Here is an 18,299-nt window from a genome sequence, read left to right on the forward strand (position 1 = left end):
TCATTGAATGGGTTCTGTTATTAACTCTCTTTGGGGTTCTTGAAAGGAAATTGCACATTATATGAAATTCTTTTTGGCTAATTGCTGATATATGAGGGTTTTTATTGTAATACTCTTTTAGTAGGAATTCAAAACTATTGCTAATGCAAAATCATTATACAAACCTCAGGTCTCTTTCATTCACCTGGCAGTACAATCTGTTTTCAGAAGCTAAGATAAATAACCGTGGACATTCTATTCAGTGATAGCAAAGAGGCAGAGCCAGGCCTGGGGATCCTGAGTAAAGGAGCTGTCAGGCCAGAAGATGCTCGAAGCATATGCCCCTTTATTGATCAACATACGGGTTTTGTTTACAACCTATATTGTACTTGTACTTCTGAATTCTGCAGCTCTTTCTATTATACTTAAAGGGAGGGTTCCATGAGACCTTCTACAATTGACCTAATTTTATATTCTCAGAGGTCTCCCTTTGGTCATTCTGGGGTTGTTCTAGAAATCACTGCCTCACCATACAGTTTACGAACATTTATGGTGTGCAATGCCCCATGCCACACACTAGGTGAAGTAGAGATCTTTTTTTATCCCTCTTGGTTTTATATCTCTAACCAATCACCAAGATGTTTCCATACCATTTTTCATTCGTTCAGCTTCTTAACATTTTCTGTATAGTATAGCTGCTAAGTCCCTGCCAGGTCTGTAATCTTAAGAATAGTTTTATACTTCGTGAAAATGACCTGTGTTATTTATAATCTATGCACAGTAGAGGCCTCTTGCTAAGCTGAGCAGGGATAAAGGAGTCTGATAACAGTCCCTCCTTCCTCTTCCTCTAGACTCTCCCCTCCTTCTCCGATAAACAGACCCACACACAGAGATCAGTCCAAATGCCACAGTAATTACAAGCATAATACTACACAGGAAAAATCTTGAAACCTTTAAGCCTCAAAATGAGAAATGGAAATTTTCTCTTCAGATATGAGGCACAGAACATAATATAATCCGTTGACTTAACTGAATAGAGTGAATTTCCAATGCACCCACATGGAGAGTTATTAAAGATATCGTGAACTTATTTGCAACCCGCAGAGTGAGATAACCTAAAGTTCACTTGGAACTAAGAAAAAATAATGTCATGTCCATAGAACTCCATGAAGATAAGTAAGATGGAAATCAGTCAACAGCACTACCAAGATGAATACTGCCACCAGCATGTCTTAAACAACACATGCTCTGTCAACCGAGTTCACCAAGACATAGAAGAGCAAATCCAAAGGTGATGAATAGTTCCAAACTAAACCAAATGTCTACCAGAAAAGCCTGGCTCTGTTCAAACTTATTTTCTTTTGTGTCTATCAAAACTGGTACACTTTTTTTAAAAATATTTTTTTATTGATTTCAGAGAGGAAGGGATAGAGAGAGAGAGAGAGATAGAAACATCAATGATGAGAGAGAATCATTGATTGGCTGCCTCCTGCATGCCCCACATTGGGGATTGAGCCCGCAACCCAGGCATGTGCCCTTGGCCAGAATCGAACTCGGGACCCTTCAATTACAGGCCGATGCTCTACTCACTGAGCCAAACCAGCTAGGGCAAAACTGGTACACTTTCGGGCAGTGAAACTTGAACCGAATTAAAACTGCTGTGGCTTTTTTTTACCATTATGTAAGTGTCACCAATGAATTATATACAACACCAAAAGACAGTTTTTACCTCCAGGTAGAGTCCTGGACTACGTTGATTTACTGATTGTACCAAACAAGTCTTCTGTGTTAAAAGAAGACTGTGGTAGAGAACTGCATGATGACTCCTGCAATGGACTGAATTGTCCTCTACCAAATTCCCATGTGGACACCCTTGGCTCTGATGTGATGATGTGATGTATTTGATGTGGGGCTTTGGGGAGGTAATGAGATTTGGATGAGGTCGTGAGGGTGGTTCGATAGGATTATGCCCTTATAAGAAGAGACACTAGAGAGCTTGCCCCACACCCTTTTACCCGCATGCATATGCAATAAGGAAAGGCTATGTGAGTACACTGGTGAGAAGTTGGCCATCTATAAGCCAGCAAGAGAGCCTTACCAGAATCCAATCATGTTGGTACCCTGATATCAGTCCATTCTCTAGAACTGTAAAATAAGTTAATCTCTGTTGTTTAAACCACCCAGCCCATGGAATGTTGTTTAATCCACCCAGCCCATGGAATTTTTAATCTTTATCCTCACCTGAGGTTATTTTTTTCATTGCTTTTTAGGGAGAATGGGAGGGAGGGAGGGAGGGAGAGAGGGAGAGAGGGCGGGGGGGGGGGGGAGAGAGAGAGAGAGAGAGAGAGAGAGAGAGAGAGGACATTGACTGGTTGCTGGGTGCTGGGGATCGGGGATTGACTGGGAATGGAACCCAAGACCCTTCGGTTCGACAGGCTGACATTTAGCCACTTAGCAGCACTGGCCAGGGCCATGGTATTTTTTCCACATTTATGAAATATTGTCAGATAGATCAACGAGATATGGAAGAAACCGATTCTAAAACCTGGTTGTACATGGAATGTTCTTCAAAATACTGATGATTGGGTCTTATATATCCTTATATGTAACTGGTCTGGGCTGAAGCCTGGGCATTGAGATTTTCAAAAAGCTCAAGTGATTTTTATGTACTGCCAAGGTTGAGAAGCACTAATACAGAACACGTATTTGGGGTGGAAAACTTCGAATGAAAGGAGGCAGTTCCAATATGTAAAGTTAACAAATTTAAATATGGCCACTCCACCATCCACTGGAGCCAACTAGTTACATACTTGTCTCTCTAATGTTCCCTGGCAGAAGAATAGTGAGAGGGGTGCTGTTCATGCTTAAACCTGTCACACTGACCTTTTCTTTCCTGCTTCTAGAATTATTAATGTTTATAGAAGAATGTGTGTGTAGACCTCTCCCTTACAATGCTAGTTAATTACATAAATATAAACCAACATACCATATACATGAACATGTGCATGCACACACATGTATACACACACACACACATCCCTGCGTGTGTAAAAGATAATAGAGTAACAAAATATCCTGCTTTGCATCTGTAGGAAGATATTACTTTGAGCATCTGAGTTTTGTGAGTCCAAATAACAGACCCCTCAAGTGGAAGAAAGTAGCTACATTCCCAAACTAAAAAAAAAAATCATGGGTATTTGACCATTTGCTACTTCTGACAACTAATTCCCATGAGTAAGACTCTCATTTCATTGTGTGTGTTTTTTAATGCCTCACTTGCCTGTGGCTTCCATCTCTCTGCCTTCTCCTCTGGCCATCATTCTTACCAGTCAGTTCCCAAGCTCTTCTTCCACTACTGGCTCTGTTTTCCTAGACTTTATGCCCATCCCCTGGACAAATCCATGAGTCCAACTACCACTTTTCTACAATGACTACAAAGTATACTTTTCCATTGAATTCTTAGCTGATCCATATACTTTGAACTCTATACAAACACAGCTGGACAACAACAAAGAAATCCCTGCAACAAAATTATTCCTTTACCATATTCTCAACCATAAATGAAATCAGCAGTCACACAAACAAACAACAAACCTAGAAGTCAACCTGAATGATGCTGTTCTGAGACCCTAAATCTATCAGTAATTAGTGATTCTCATACTGAGCTGCACAGTGGAATCACCTGGGAAGTTTTAAAAATACTAATGATGCACCGAAACCGGTTTGGCTCAGTGGATAGAGCGTCGGCCTGCGGACTCAAGGGTCCCAGGTTCGATTCCGGTCAAGGGCATATACCTTGGTTGTGGGCACATCCCCAGTGGGGGTTGTGCAGGAGGCAGCTGATCGATGTTTCTCTCTCATCGATGTTTCTAACTCTCTATCCCTCTCTCTTCCTCTCTGTAAAAAATCAATAAAATATATTAAAAAAAAATACTAATGATGGGATCCTTCCTTCTTCAGCAGTCTCATTGACACAGCTCAAGTTCAGTGTATCATTGACTTCCATTAATATAACAGCATGTTAGCTGGTCTCTCTACTACAAGCCTCTCTTCCCACACCCAACCCTCTGAACATGCCCACATAGGTGGTTATCATCATAACAAATAAATGTAAATAACAAGTAAAATGCCTTGTTACATAGCTTTTGAATACCATATTCAAATACAAAGGGCAAATGTTTAAACATCCTATATAATAAAAGGCTAATATGCAAATTTCCCCTCAGAGTTCGACCGATCAGGAGTTCGACCACTCGCTATGACATGTGCTGACTACCAGGGGGCAGTGCAGAATGAAGGAAGGCCCCGGTCAGCAGCTGGCAGCCAGGGGAAGGAAGGCCCTAGCTGGCAAGCAGAAGGCCCTGATCGGCCCTGATCGCTGGCCAGGCCTAGGGACCCTACCCATGCACGAATTTCATGCACTGGACTTCTAGTATTTAGATAATATACATTACACAGAAACACATATACTTATTTTATAGACTAGTCATTAGAGTTGTTATCACTTAGTTTGGGTAAGAATGTTGGAGAGCATTGATTCAGTTTATAAATAGCCATATTCTAATTGATCTAAGTAAATTAAAAAAATTAAGAACAAAAAATGAAAATAAAATCTGACGTTTTTCATTATAGTACCAAGGTTCTTTCATCAGAGAGAAAAGGCTTAATAGGATTGAGACACTTATAAAGCTTGATGTAGAATATTCAGGAAAGTTCCTTAAAACAGTATAACATCAATATAACTCTATTTTAATAGGCTACCTTGTACATACATATGTATACAATTCCAACAACAACAACAACCAGAAACTAATCAAAAGCTTAAGTGCTGTTAGTTATAATATTAATCAACATGGCTGTTAAAATTAGTGAATATGTCCCTCCAAGTCTAGTGATTTTGGACCCAAGGTTTAATGTCATATCTAAATGTAATTTAGAAGTACTGTTCGAATGCACATGATACATTCTTGTACTACAAATGACATTAATGTTTTCCAAACTCTTAAGGTCCAAGTTATAAAGATGCCATAAATTCCTCTACTAGAAATTAACTCTAAAATCAATGAAGTTCCTTAGATTTTTCTATTAAACTAAGATCCTATTCATATCAATAACATATATAATTACTTAGAATAAGTATTGACATAAGGAATTGTTTGAATTTCATCAGTGATAAAGAGTTTATAGATAGCCTGTTTGCCAATCACAGAGATTTTATTGTATACTAGAGGCCCGGTGCATGAAATTTGCACTCTCGGGGGGTCCCTCTGCCCAGCCTGTGCCCTCTCACAGTCCAGGAGCCCTCGAAGGATGTCCAACTGATGGTTTAGGCCTGCTCCTTGTGGGCCTAAGCCATCAGTCAGACATCCTTAGCGCTGACGCAGAGGCGGGAGAGGCTCCCACCACCACTGCTGCACACACCAGCTGTGAGCCCAACTTCTGGCTGAACGATGCTCCCCCTGTGGGAATGCACTGACCACCAGGGGGCAGCTCCTGAGTTGAGCATCTGCCCTCTGGTGGTCAGTGTGCATCATAGAGACCACTCGTTCTGCTGTTTGCTCGATTTGCATATTAGCCTTTTATTATATAGGACTAGAGGCCCGGTGCATGAATTTGTGCATGGGTGGAGTCCCTCGGCATGGCTGGCTATCGGGGCCAATAGGGGCCGTCTCGCCCAGTCCCGATCCGGGCCCATCGGAGCCAGCTGGCAGGGGGGAGGGACCAAGGGAGGTTGGCCGGCCACGGGAGGTTGGTTGTGGGAGCACAGTGACCACCAGGAGGCAGCTCCAGCATTGAGCGTTTGCCCCCTTGTGGTCAGTGTGCATCATAGCTACCGGCCGATGGTCTGGCCATCCGATTGTTTGGTTGTAACAGTCACTTAGGCTTTTATATACATAGATGTGTGTGCCTATCCACATACTATATATACACATATTACATGCACACGTACTACATATATATATGTGTGTGTGTGTGTGTGTGTATATATATATATATATATATATGTATATATGTATATATATATATGTGTGTGTGTGTGTGTGTATATATATATATATATATATATATATATTATTTTTTTGTAGAATTTTTAAAAACACATATCCAATAAGTTCTTTGGTGTGAAGAAAATCAATCCAGCCTCTTCTTGATTATCTCTATGTGTTAGATTTCTTCTCTCCCCAGTGCCAGTGGACCTTCATTGAATTTATTTACAATTGCTTTAGGAGAATGCTCAAGCTTTCAAGGTTCCACAGAGTATCTATAGTTGTCCATGAACAAAGTTGGTTTGCTCAGGATTTTTAATAAACATAGACATTCTGAATTTAGGTTGGGAATAACGATAGTGTAATACCCACACTTGGGCACTTTCTCTGGCTGTGCTATAGAATATTTCTTAAATTCACAAACTGTAACATATATGCCAAAAATTGCAAGAATAATTAAAATGATTGGGAGGTTACTGTCAATTCTGATTACCTGTTTTCAGGTGGATAGAAATAACCTACTCAAGAGATATGAGAAAACTCATTTACATAAAATTTTAAATTATACTTAACAAATAGCACTTACTATTCAATGAATAACAGGGCTATAGTTTGAAAGAGGTGGGGTGGGATACTTCTTGCTTAGTTTGCATTTCTCCCAGAAATGACTCAGAAATAAAGATAACTGGAAGAAATCATATACTAAATATACTATGACCATGCAATAATCTAGTTAGGTTATGTAAATGATGAGCTTTTATTTCTTGTTTAAATGGGATATGCTGTTTTTCCTAAAATTTGACTCCTGGTATACAGACCCTTGCATATGACTACTAATTTTCATGTCTTTACATTAGTAAACATATGTACCTGAGACTTTATCACAGAACCCTTTCTTGCTTCAGTTGTACCCAGGACTTGAAGTGCTATGGGTTGTAATTTTAGTTTCATATGATTTTCAAAATCTTGGCAAACAGTTCATGAACTTGCCTTAGCTAAAACAGAGAAGTTACAGCTGTATTTAGTTACTTTGCGATTTTATACTGTCTGCCTACATGTTTTTCCTTCACTAAACTCTGCAGATGGAGTTTCAGGAGAAACAAAGGAAATGTAACCATCAAAATACATTCAGCAATTTATTTTTTCTGGAGGTTTCAGATTATGCAGCCCAGAATTTTCTAGAAAAGCATTATTGATGTTCTGACACTGAGGAGGTATATTACGCTAAAAATATTGTTTTAATTTCCCTAACAGTTCTTAAAACCCATATACATTCTTTAATAGTTCTACTTTAAAATAAAAAATAAAGTAAAACAAAATATCAAAAATAATTTTTCTAGCTAATAAAGACTAATTAGCAACCAGTTTCATATATTTCATATATATAATGAATATACATAATGTGTTCCTAAAATGACCCTATTGCATATTGCCCATTACCTTCTGTAACTGTTACAAGTTTGGAGAATTTTGATGATCTGATTCAGGGACTAACAAAAAAGGATATAATGTTCTTTTATAGAAAACTTATTTTTTTCCAATAAGATAGAAAACAAAACCTTTGTGCCTTATAAAGGAGATGAGTAAGTAGACGGCCAGTTTTACATTTTGAAACTTTAACTCATAGTATTAGGGAGGACTTAAAAAGGATTTTATGGTGTATCCAGGTGAGTCTACAAATCAACACCAAAACCATTGGAGTCCATGCAAAACTTGTTCCTTCTCTGAACACTCTAACAGTCTTTTATTACAACACAAAAGCATTCCCAACATATGGGCTAAATGATACCACTCCACTTTATTATTCCTACAGTGTTCCTTTTGAATAGGCATACAAACACCAATTGATAGATATACCAAACACTGGTTAAGTGTCTATTTTTATTCATAACTTAACCAGATTTTAATGGCCATGAACTCAAACTTACTCGAAGATAAAGTGAAACTTGTGACCTCATCAGCATATGTATAGACAATTAGATACATCACCAAGAGAGTCAAGCACAATGAAACGGGACAGATTTCTAGATAACCTATGTTATGTCCTACATAAACTATGTTCACATACGAGATACTTCTCTCTTAAAGCTCATTAGTTTTTCAGACCTTGGTATGTTTACAAGGGGGTTTCATGGAACCCTTGAGAATTATACCCATTGTTCCAATTAGACAGGAAGCCAAGCATTGGGGGAGTAGGCCTGTCAGAGCGAGTGGAGAGTGACCTGACTGCATTTCCCAAAGTGTGGACTATTCCAAGTCTGGTGCCACACAATACGGACACTAAGTGACATCAAATCACAGGGAAGCAACACTCGTGTTTTTCCCCCATTACCTTTCAATTCTCCTGATTATAGCAAACAGGAAGTTCCAGTTGGGAATGAGAGAAGTGTTAAAGTGGTATTACCATTTGCTAGTCTTTATTTTTATCAAATAAGGAGAGGGCCTTGGGGTCAGAGTCTACGGAAAGCAGCTGTGTTCAGCTAGCATTTAACAACACGCTTTGTAATCACTGCATTTATGCTATGTTGACTTTGTAACTATGGCAAATGATGCTGGTTTGCAACCAAAAATAATGATACAAAGTTCCTTTTACAACAAAATTGACAAAAAACAGTGAATAAATGTAAAGAAAAATATCAGTAAACCTGGTACAGTTGCTATATGGATATGACCAAAGCCGATGGTACTGTATGAATGACAAGTTTGAGAAGTCCTCTAATATAATGGTTACCAAGTCTTGTCATGCCACCATAATATCTAAGAACTGCATCAAAAGATAGGAACGTTAAGAGTGACCATCGCTAAACAGGAGTTTAGAGGGCTGATGCCTCTGGACTTCAGAGAATCATTTAGGGTGCTGGAAATAGAGAGCCAGTTTACCACCCAGACGTAAGTGTGTAGGGGTCCAGAATGAGTCTCAGCAGAATGTGCCTCCCTGGCATGCAGATGATTTCAAGCTTTTCAAGTTGAAAGCAAAACCCAACAAACTCAAATGGGCGGGGGCAGGAGGGGAGGGGGAGTTTCCCTCCTCCTCACCTGCCTAAAGGAATTCAAACCAAAAAACCTGCTTCAGGAAGGGAACCTTAGCATATTCACCTTAGCACATAGGAATTAACTATGGCAGACAGGGAGAGTCCAAGAAAGTCTGTTAGATTCCCCTCTGTGTCCCATTGTTTCTGGGTGGCCATGCAAGAATTAATTTGCCACATGTTTGTTCTTTCTTAACTACCTGTAAATTGCCTACTTTTCCTTTGATTTCCCAGGCCCCTGCCTTCCTCTCCTCAGTCCAGATGGCATATAAGCCTCAATTGCCCAAAGTGCTCTCCAGTTTCTTAGTCTTATGGAACTCCCTGCATGTACGTACATAATAAACTTGGTCATTTTCTCCAGGTAATCTGTCTCATGTTAATTTGATTATTAGTCCAGCAAGAACAATTTAGAAGGATAGAAGGAAAATCATCTTTTCATTCCCCACAAGGGCTTGCCTTAGGCAAACTCCTGGAAATGTGTTCTTTGCTTTTTCAACTTTTTATCCACATGACCTTAAGCTACCACTTGCTTTTTTCACCTTCCTCTACCAATCCCTATCTTTAACCTTAAATATTTCATTCACACCATCACACAAGGGCTCTACAATGGATAGTTTGCTACTAAACTCTCAGTGTTTGCTTTCTCACATGGATCAAGGCATAAAAGTGCAGCGAAGTACTTTTCAATATGTTCTAAAATTTCAGCCCATTTTAGAAGCTAGCAAAGTGTATATTTTACACATGGACTGAATACCCCAGAAAATAATTTATCTTTCACAGTAGCACAACACCTACCTAGCTTCATCAGAACTAATATGTTGCTTCCATTAATACCATGAGGCTGATGGTACTTTTTCTCATTTCATATATGAGAAAACTGAGGCGCATCACTTCAAATGAGCAATTTCCCTTTACCCCACATCCCTGTAGCCTATAGTCTGGCCAATATCTCCCAAGTTATGGTTTGAAGACCAGGCATATAAAACTCAACTCAGGATTTATTTTGAATGCAGATTCCTAGGCATCCTTCAATCTTTAAAATCAGAACGCTAGGCAATGGGGTCTAGGCATTTGAATCTTGAGATATCTTTGTAGGTATTTCTTATGTAAACTAATGTTTGAGAATCTCTACTATGTCAGTAATGCTCCTCACTTTTAAATTCACCTTTTATAACCCTGCTCAGTAATGCTCAATCCTACATTGCTGCCCAGAGATTAAAACTAAAATGTGTCTGGCTTTTCTGACTTCTAAATTTTCAGATTAGGATTTTCCCCCCATTTTATTTTTGTAGACTTACAGTTTGTTTAGTGGCCCTAATTCAGTCACCCAAACAAATAAAACATAAAAGGGGAGACGCTGAGAAGGAGGAGCGGGGACAGAATGGACTGGGTGTGTGGCAGGGCAGCTGGAGTACTAGGACAGCAGCTGTTTTATGGGGTTCTTAGACAGAATGTGTAAAATCACTGGCTTCACACAGCCTGCTGTCCTTGCTCTTGAACGCTGTGTTGTAAGCACGCAGTTATTTTGTTGCCGAGCAATTAATGCTGTGAGAGTGATACCCACAAGGCCATTCTTGACTCTATGTTCCCAACTCTTCCAAAATGAATCTTCTTTAACAGCTGATGCCATGTGGAGAGCTCTGGGAACAAGATAACACTTGGCTTCTAATTCGATTTTACACATTCTGTTTTCCATTGTGCCCCCTCAAAGGGGAGGAAGCTGAATAAAAAAATGTTGAGTTTTAATTTGTTTTTATTCCTAAATAGAAAGAAGAAATGAAAGAAAGAATGGATAGAAATGATTTCTGTTGTTTTTTAATAGTTGACATAAACTGATAAAATACAAAAATTTTCAGGTCAATGTGAATTTCGTTTCTCACAAAATTCATTTTGGTCAAGGAGACTGTGGGAATATGTCATCTAACTGTAAAACACAGTAAGTCATGCATACATGAAAGTCTTAAACTTGGATCTCAGAACTGTAAAAATAACATTTGATATAATTAAAGAAGAGGAGAAAATGCATGGTTTATTAAAAGCTGGCTCATGCACTTACAACCTCTCTAAATTCAAATAGTGTGTGTTCCAAATTTCTTTTTCTCTACTATCTTTTTTTTTCTTCCACAGGACAAAATGTTTCTCTCATTCAAACACAAAAATATTATCTTCCAAATGCATCTATAGTTTCAAAACCACAGGCCGATTTATCAATAAAGACGCTTGTCAGCATAGGTCTGATGTGTACTAAACATTGAAAACAACAGAGGGGGAATCAAACAAACTGAGGTCCTAATATGATAAATTATTATGTAGTCCTTGAATCATGTTTTTGAAAACTACTTAGTAATATGAGAAGTTGTTCATGATATATGTTAACAAGAAAAGGCAAAATGTAAAAATTGTGTGATTCCAATATTTACATATATATATATATATCTGCATTTTAATATAGCCTATATGCCCAAGTCTATATGTATATATTTATGTTATATATAGCAAGAGCTCTCTGGGTTGTTTAATTTTGAAATATTCACCTTTCCTTCATAGATATTTCTATACTAGAGACCTGGTGCATGAATTCGTGCACAGGTGGGGTGCAGCCGGCCCGAACCGATTGGGGCTGATTGGAGCCAGGCCAGTCAGGGGAGGGGGCGTGGGAGGTTGGCTGGCCAGCCCTGCCCATGATCAGGGCAGGGAGGCAGATCGGGGCTGCAGTGCAAGTCAAAGCAACTGGCTGTTCCAGTCGTTCCGGTCGTTCTGGCGTTCTGGTCGCTTGGCTTTTAGATACATAGATTATAAATCATATACAAAATGTTATCATTTAAAATGATTTTAATAACATTTAATTACATTTTAATAACACTTTATATGTTATAGTTTTATAATCTTATTTTAAAAGTTCACTTTAAAAATCCAATTTTAGGCCTTAATATTAGTGCTATAATAATAGTAATCCTCACTATTAAAATGAGAGATTGTCATTGCAGAATTCCTGTGAGAATAATTTTTTCAGATTTTAATAAGTGTAAAGATGAAAGCTAACTCCTGTTGACTATTTAGTGAGATGTAAGCATTATTCAAATAAAGAAGAAAAATATTTATTTACTCGCTCATTAACATATTTCACAATAAAAATCTTTTGTACTTTGCTTTAAATCCTAATAATCTATATTTTTAAAGTATTGTTGTTTTTTTAATCATTCTGATTTTGCACACTGATGAGATTAACTTGAACTAGCAAATGTACTTTCTGAAAACAGAAACCTGAGCTAGAACTTGGTCATGCAAAATTTCAAACTCAGCCAATTAACTAAAAAATGTGAAATACTCTATTTGGATATGGTTCTGAAAATAATCTCACTCTCCTTGGGAAGTTATAGATTGTTTATTTCCCTACCAGTGTAGTATACAATTACATTTTGACACAAATATGTTACTCTCTTCTTTTTATCTCACTGTTCATGGATCTTGGAATCCTTTTTATTTAATAAACAGAAACTGGTAACTTGCATATCTGCCTCCCTATGACTGGCCTCAAACTTGACAATCTATTTATCAAAACAAGGACATTCAGATTGTCAAGAGTATAATATTGTGATATGATAAGAAATATGTATATATTTTGGTTTTCATCCCTGGCTTCTTGCCAGAGCTCCTAAAACCCTTACAATTTCCACAATGATAAGAGTAATAGAAGTATTTCTTGGTTATAATATTTGGATTTTATCCTCAGTTCTTGCATTTTTAGTTCTGGGTGACAAAGATGAAGGGAGAGTCTTTTCTTATTTAGTTTTCCTTTATAGAGTGACCCTTTTAAACATGTAAATAAAATGACTTCATTTACTTGTTAAAAATCTATCAATAGATTTTCCTTTCACTTAGAATAAAAACTAAGTGTCTTATTATACTCTATTGGACTCCACAGGATCAACATCTTTAATCTCATCTCTGAGGACTCTATTCATCACTCATTGTATTTCAGCCGCAGTGGAGTTATATCACTCCAGGGTCTTTGTACTTGCTCTTCTACCTGCAATGTGCTGCCATGGTATCTTAGGTCTTTTCATTCAAGCTACACCCAAATATTACATCCTCAGGAAAGAGGAGTGTATCTCCACCAGGCCGGCAGGGGAGGGCAGTTAGGGGCGACCAGACAGGCAGGGAAGGGCAGTTAGGGGTGATCGGGCCGGCAGGGGCAGGCAGTTGGGGGCGATTGGGCCAGTAGAGGAACAGTTAGATGTCGATCAGGCTGGCAGGGGAGTGGTTAGGGGCAATCAGGCAGGCAGGCGAGTGGTTGGGAGCCAGCAGTCCCGGATTGTGAGAGGGATGTCAGACTGATCGGGCCTAAACCGGCAGTCAGACATCCCCCGAGGGGTCCCAGATTGGAGAGGGTGCAGGCTGGGCTGAGGGACACCTGCCCCCATTGCACAAATTTCGTGCATCGGGCCTCTAGTATATTAATAACATACTAGGGAGAGTGATTAAGAAAAAAGTATGTCACAAATTGATAACATCGGAAATAAAACGGGATATCTACAGACATTACACAAAAAGTAAGATGACAATGAATTTGAAAAGTAATATGAAATGGACAAGTTTCATGACAGATATAAATGAAATGGTACAAGAAAAAGTTAGAAGAGCCATATCTAAGATAACATCAGACTAGATAATGTCACTAATAAATTTGATCAAAGTTTTATGGGACAAATAATAAAAACTCATACACTTTTCAGAAAACAGAGGGAGAGAGGACACTTTCCAATTTTGAGGCCAGAATTCCTCTGGTGACAAAACTAGTCAAAAACATTACAAAAAAATTTGGTCAATATAGGTCCAAAAATCCTTAACATATTATTTGCAAGTCAGATATAGTAATATATAACAAGGATAATACATCACAACCAAATATAGTTTATCATAGGAATATAAAGTTGCTTTCACACTTGCAAATAAAAGAATGTAACTCATGACATTAACATAATAAATGGAAAATATATTGATGAAATACTAAGGTAAAATACATTGAAATAAAATTTAAGGTAAAATATGTTGAAATATATTGAAATAACCCAATTTTCCAATTTTTATTTTTATTTTTTTAATACATTTTATTGATTTTTTTACAGAGAGGAAGGGAGAGGGAAAGAGAGTTAGAAACATCGATGAGAGAGAAACATCCATCAGCTGCCTCCTGCACACCCCCTTCTGGGGATGTGCCCACAACCAAGGTACATGCTCTTGACTGGAATCGAACCTGGGACCCCTGAGTCCGCAGGCCAATGCTCTATCCACTGAGCCAAACCTGTTAGGGCCCATTTTCCAATTTTTAATATGGAAAAATCTTTGCTACACAATGTTAAATTAATAATATTAAGATAAAAATTATTTCTTTTTTCTACTAAATTAGAGAAAGGAGGTAATTCACAAAATAATAACAATGTTTAATTCTTAACTTGCTGTATACTTTCTCCTCTGGAACTTCCATTATTTCCTAACTTTCACCATGCTATACTTCTTGTTTCTTTGTAAATTTATTCTGGGTTAAGATGGAGGCATCTATTTAAAATCTAATGCTTCTTACTATCATCATAACAAATAGTTATTTTTAATTACATTGCCAATATCATAATCATATCAATATTTTTAATATCCCTTAGCTTAGGTAAACAAGTTAAAAAATCAAACACGAGAAGACTTGTACTTTAAAAGTTCACTTTTCCACCTTAGCTGGTTTGGCTCTGTGGATAGAGCATCAGCCTGAGGACTGAAGGGTCCCAGGTTTGATTCCAGTCAAGGGCACATGCCTGGATTGCGGGCTCGATCCCCAATAGGGGATGTGCAGGAGGCAGCCAATCAATGATTCTCTCTCATCATTGATGTTTCTATCTCCCTCTCTCCCTCTCCATCCTCTCTGAAATCAATACAAATATATTTTTTTAAAAAGTTTCACTTTTCCTATGTTAAATACAGTTTTAATTTAGAACCAAAGAAAAGTAATCAACAAAAATGTTTTTAAGGGGGCCCCTGACCGGTGTGGCTTAGTTGGTTGGGCATCATCCCAGGCACCAAAAGGTTGCTGCTTCAGTTCCCAGTCAGGGCACATTCCCAGGTTGTGGATTTAGTCCCAGGTCTAGAGTGCTTACTGGAGACAACCAAACTATGTTTCTCTCACATTGATGTTTCTCTTTCTATCTCTCCCTCTCCCTTCCCCCCCTCTCTAAAATCAACAAAAACATATTAAAAAACAAACAAACAACTGTTTTTAGGGGGTAAAAAAAAAAAGCACAGAAGAGAAAAGACATCTGAAGCACCAAATCTTTGACTCTGCAACTTAATAAAAACAATCCATAATTGTGTGACCATGTAATTAACATCATCTAGACTATTACAACATCAATGACAATGTCTCGGCTCACTGCATCCTTTCAGTTCAGATTGAATTTCCCAGTAAAGGATGGTTAGTAAAATCTTAAAAGCTACCTGTCAAATGATGGCTTCTCTCCACAGTCAAAGGCATCCTGGAGCTCCTTGACCAGGTTAGCCTGGCCTGGCAGCCGGAAGAGACCCTCCTCCTTCAGCCCCCTCTGTCGGATGAAGTCCACGCACTGCTCCACCAACATGGGAGCCAGGCGGTTCCCATATCTCTTCTCATAACGGACAGTCTCCTCCAGTTTCTGCCCAAAGATGCCTGAAGAAATAAAAAAAATCACAATGAATTTAAGAAACCTATCTCTTCCCACTCAGATGCTTTCTTTTAAAACTCAATGTAAAGGAAAAAGAAAGATTGGAATACTAGCAAGCATTTCACATTTGGCACCTCACATTATTACAGAATCAAGTTCAAGAAAAATAACTGTTGCATGTTCAAATTATGTAATACCCCAGCGATGGGTGGGGAATTATTTTAAATTGCAAAAGTGAGTAAAATAGCATATCTTTTTTGTGCTCCAATGTGGTAATGACTAAACTGTACCGGTGTATGCCATGCAGCATATCAGCATTTCTCTCAATTAACACTCACAGGACTCTGTGAGGGAGGCACCACCAATATACAATTTTATTGAGGAGGAGACTAAAGCATAGAAACAGTAAATAATTTGCTGAATGTCACACAGCTAGTAAACGGTGGAGCCAGGTTTGTTCACGGTGGTAGGATTCAGAGTCACTCTGTTTGTACAACACAGCAGCTATAACACAGTGATGCGTAGTGTGCAAAATGACTAAAAACTGAGCCATCGAGGAAGTAACCTGCCAGCTTGCTAGCTTGCCTACCTCAATTTTTGTTGTCATACTAGGATGGGTGATTTCTGCTGAGAAAAGTTAAATTTATGAGAAGGTCAGAAAAATAAATAACGAAGCAAAAAACTCTGAATATTTATGAGTATGCTACCCAAGGAAACTCTTTTTTTTATGTAAAGAGCTATGCCTACTTAGCAATATCATATGTAAGAGTTACAGCATGTAGACAGTAGTTACATGTATTTAGAGATTCCTGTGGAGAATCATCGTTTCTCCTCTAGATCTAGTCTTGATAAGAATGATAATAGATGTACACTTCCCATTCTGTAGCACGGAAACAGGATGTCCCAAATGTCTCTGGCTTGCAATGGTTGGTGTGAGTTAACCTCCTGTATGAGAATTTTTTATGAGGAAAGTGAGGGGGGAAATTATTTTTTTAAAATATGTTTTATTTACAATTTTCTTTGAGGGAGCAGTGAAACTTTAAATTTTAAAATTAATAAAAAAAGAACAAAGGTTATGAGCTATTCCCAATTAGCAGCATAGGAAAAAGACATATTGATTAGTAGATTATTAATAGGAATATTCTTTGTTACGGGAGTCTGCAAACAGTTCCAGCTATGCCCATTTAAATTACCAGTGAGCTTTCATACCCCCTGATAAAATCCTGCCAATTTCTGGGTGATGATAGTACTTCATGCATACTTCCCCTAAAAGAACATTGTTGATGTCATAAAGCATTACCCAGGACATGAGTTTTCATTGGACTGAGAAAGAAAATCACACAGGTGAACTTATTATATCTGTGTGAGGCTGTTTAAACTGGAGAGGGAGAAGAAGAGGGGGAGGGGGAAGGGGAGGGGAGGGAAGGACAGAAGAGAAATCTAAGCAACCTTCAGGGTTTGTGAGATTCCTCCTTTACTGTGATTTATAAACCAAATAGAGGCAGCCAGTGAAGTTAGTGAAAGTGATCAGATAGATATATTCAAATTCCATTAATTCTAAAAACAAACAAATACATGGCAAATCTTGGACTCTCTGCACCCTGCAATTTTTTCTTTGCTCCTAGTATCCCAGGTACTACTCTGGCTTCAGTTCATCCCTTTCTATCTTCTTGCTTACCTACTGCAGTTTGGCCTATGATACCACCATGCCACTAAAATAGCTTTTTTAGCCCTAGATAGTTTGGCTCAGTGGATAGAGCATCAGCCTGCGGACTGAAGGGTCTTGGGTTAGATTCCAGTCAAGGGCACAGGCCCAGGGTTACGGGCTCGATCCCCACTAGGGGGCATGCAGGAGGCAGCCGATCAATGATTCTCTCTTATCATTGATGTTTCTATCTCTCTCTCCCTCTCCTTTCCTCTCTGAAATCAACAAAAATATATTTAAAAATAAATAAAAGAGCTTTTTTTAGCAACTTCCTAGTTGCCAAATCATTGACAGCTTATTTTTGTAATACTTTATGCCTCACTTCCCTTAAAATTATCAATCTCACTCTTCTTCCTGATGCTGTTCACATGTCACATAATTCTTGCCGTCCAGAATACTCTTCCCAGCCTCCTTTTTGATATGCTACCTACTCCCCCTTCTCATAGGTTTGCTGGTTCTCTGGGTTATGTCCTCGGGCCTGTTTTCACCTTTCTTGTCACAATTCCTTTGCAGGACCCCACTTGATTTCACTGCATATCAATTATTCCCAGATCTGTGTCTCAATATGGGCCACTCTGTGGTCTCTAGCGTTACATTTCTAAGTGCCCATTAGAACCCTCAAAATGGATATCTCAAGCTCAAAATGTCTAAAACTGGCTAACTCATCTTTTCTTCAAAACACGTTCCACTTCCTATAGTTCTGATTTTAGTTATCAGTTCCAGCTACCCACCCCCAAATCATGGAAGTGCCATCTGAGAGCCACGCTAGATTCCTCCCTCCTTCACTACCCTCCTTCACTCACCAGGTTGGTCCTTTCCAGAGTCATTACTACTACAAGGGCGAGATCCTCAATATTTCCTAAATGACTTTTTGAAGAGTCCCAAATCCAAGTGTGTGCTGCCATAGTGATCT

At 38.5% G+C, this 18,299-nt stretch overlaps 1 protein-coding gene across 3 annotated transcripts in view; it reads right to left on the reverse strand.

Moving 5' to 3' along the window:
- The window catches only part of ARHGAP24 (Rho GTPase activating protein 24), a 249,498-nt gene that overhangs the window by 27,527 nt on the left and 203,672 nt on the right, over positions 1–18,299 (reverse strand). For all 3 annotated transcript variants that reach the window (XM_079782174.1, XM_079782176.1, XM_079782175.1), the window contains one exon: positions 15,479–15,686. In XM_079782174.1, coding sequence (XP_079638300.1) covers positions 15,479–15,686 — 208 coding nt within the window. The remainder of the gene's footprint in view (positions 1–15,478; positions 15,687–18,299) is intronic.

Source organism: Cnephaeus nilssonii (assembly GCF_951640355.1).
Source record: "Cnephaeus nilssonii genome assembly, chromosome: 1".
Taxonomy (NCBI): Eukaryota; Metazoa; Chordata; class Mammalia; order Chiroptera; family Vespertilionidae; genus Cnephaeus; species Cnephaeus nilssonii.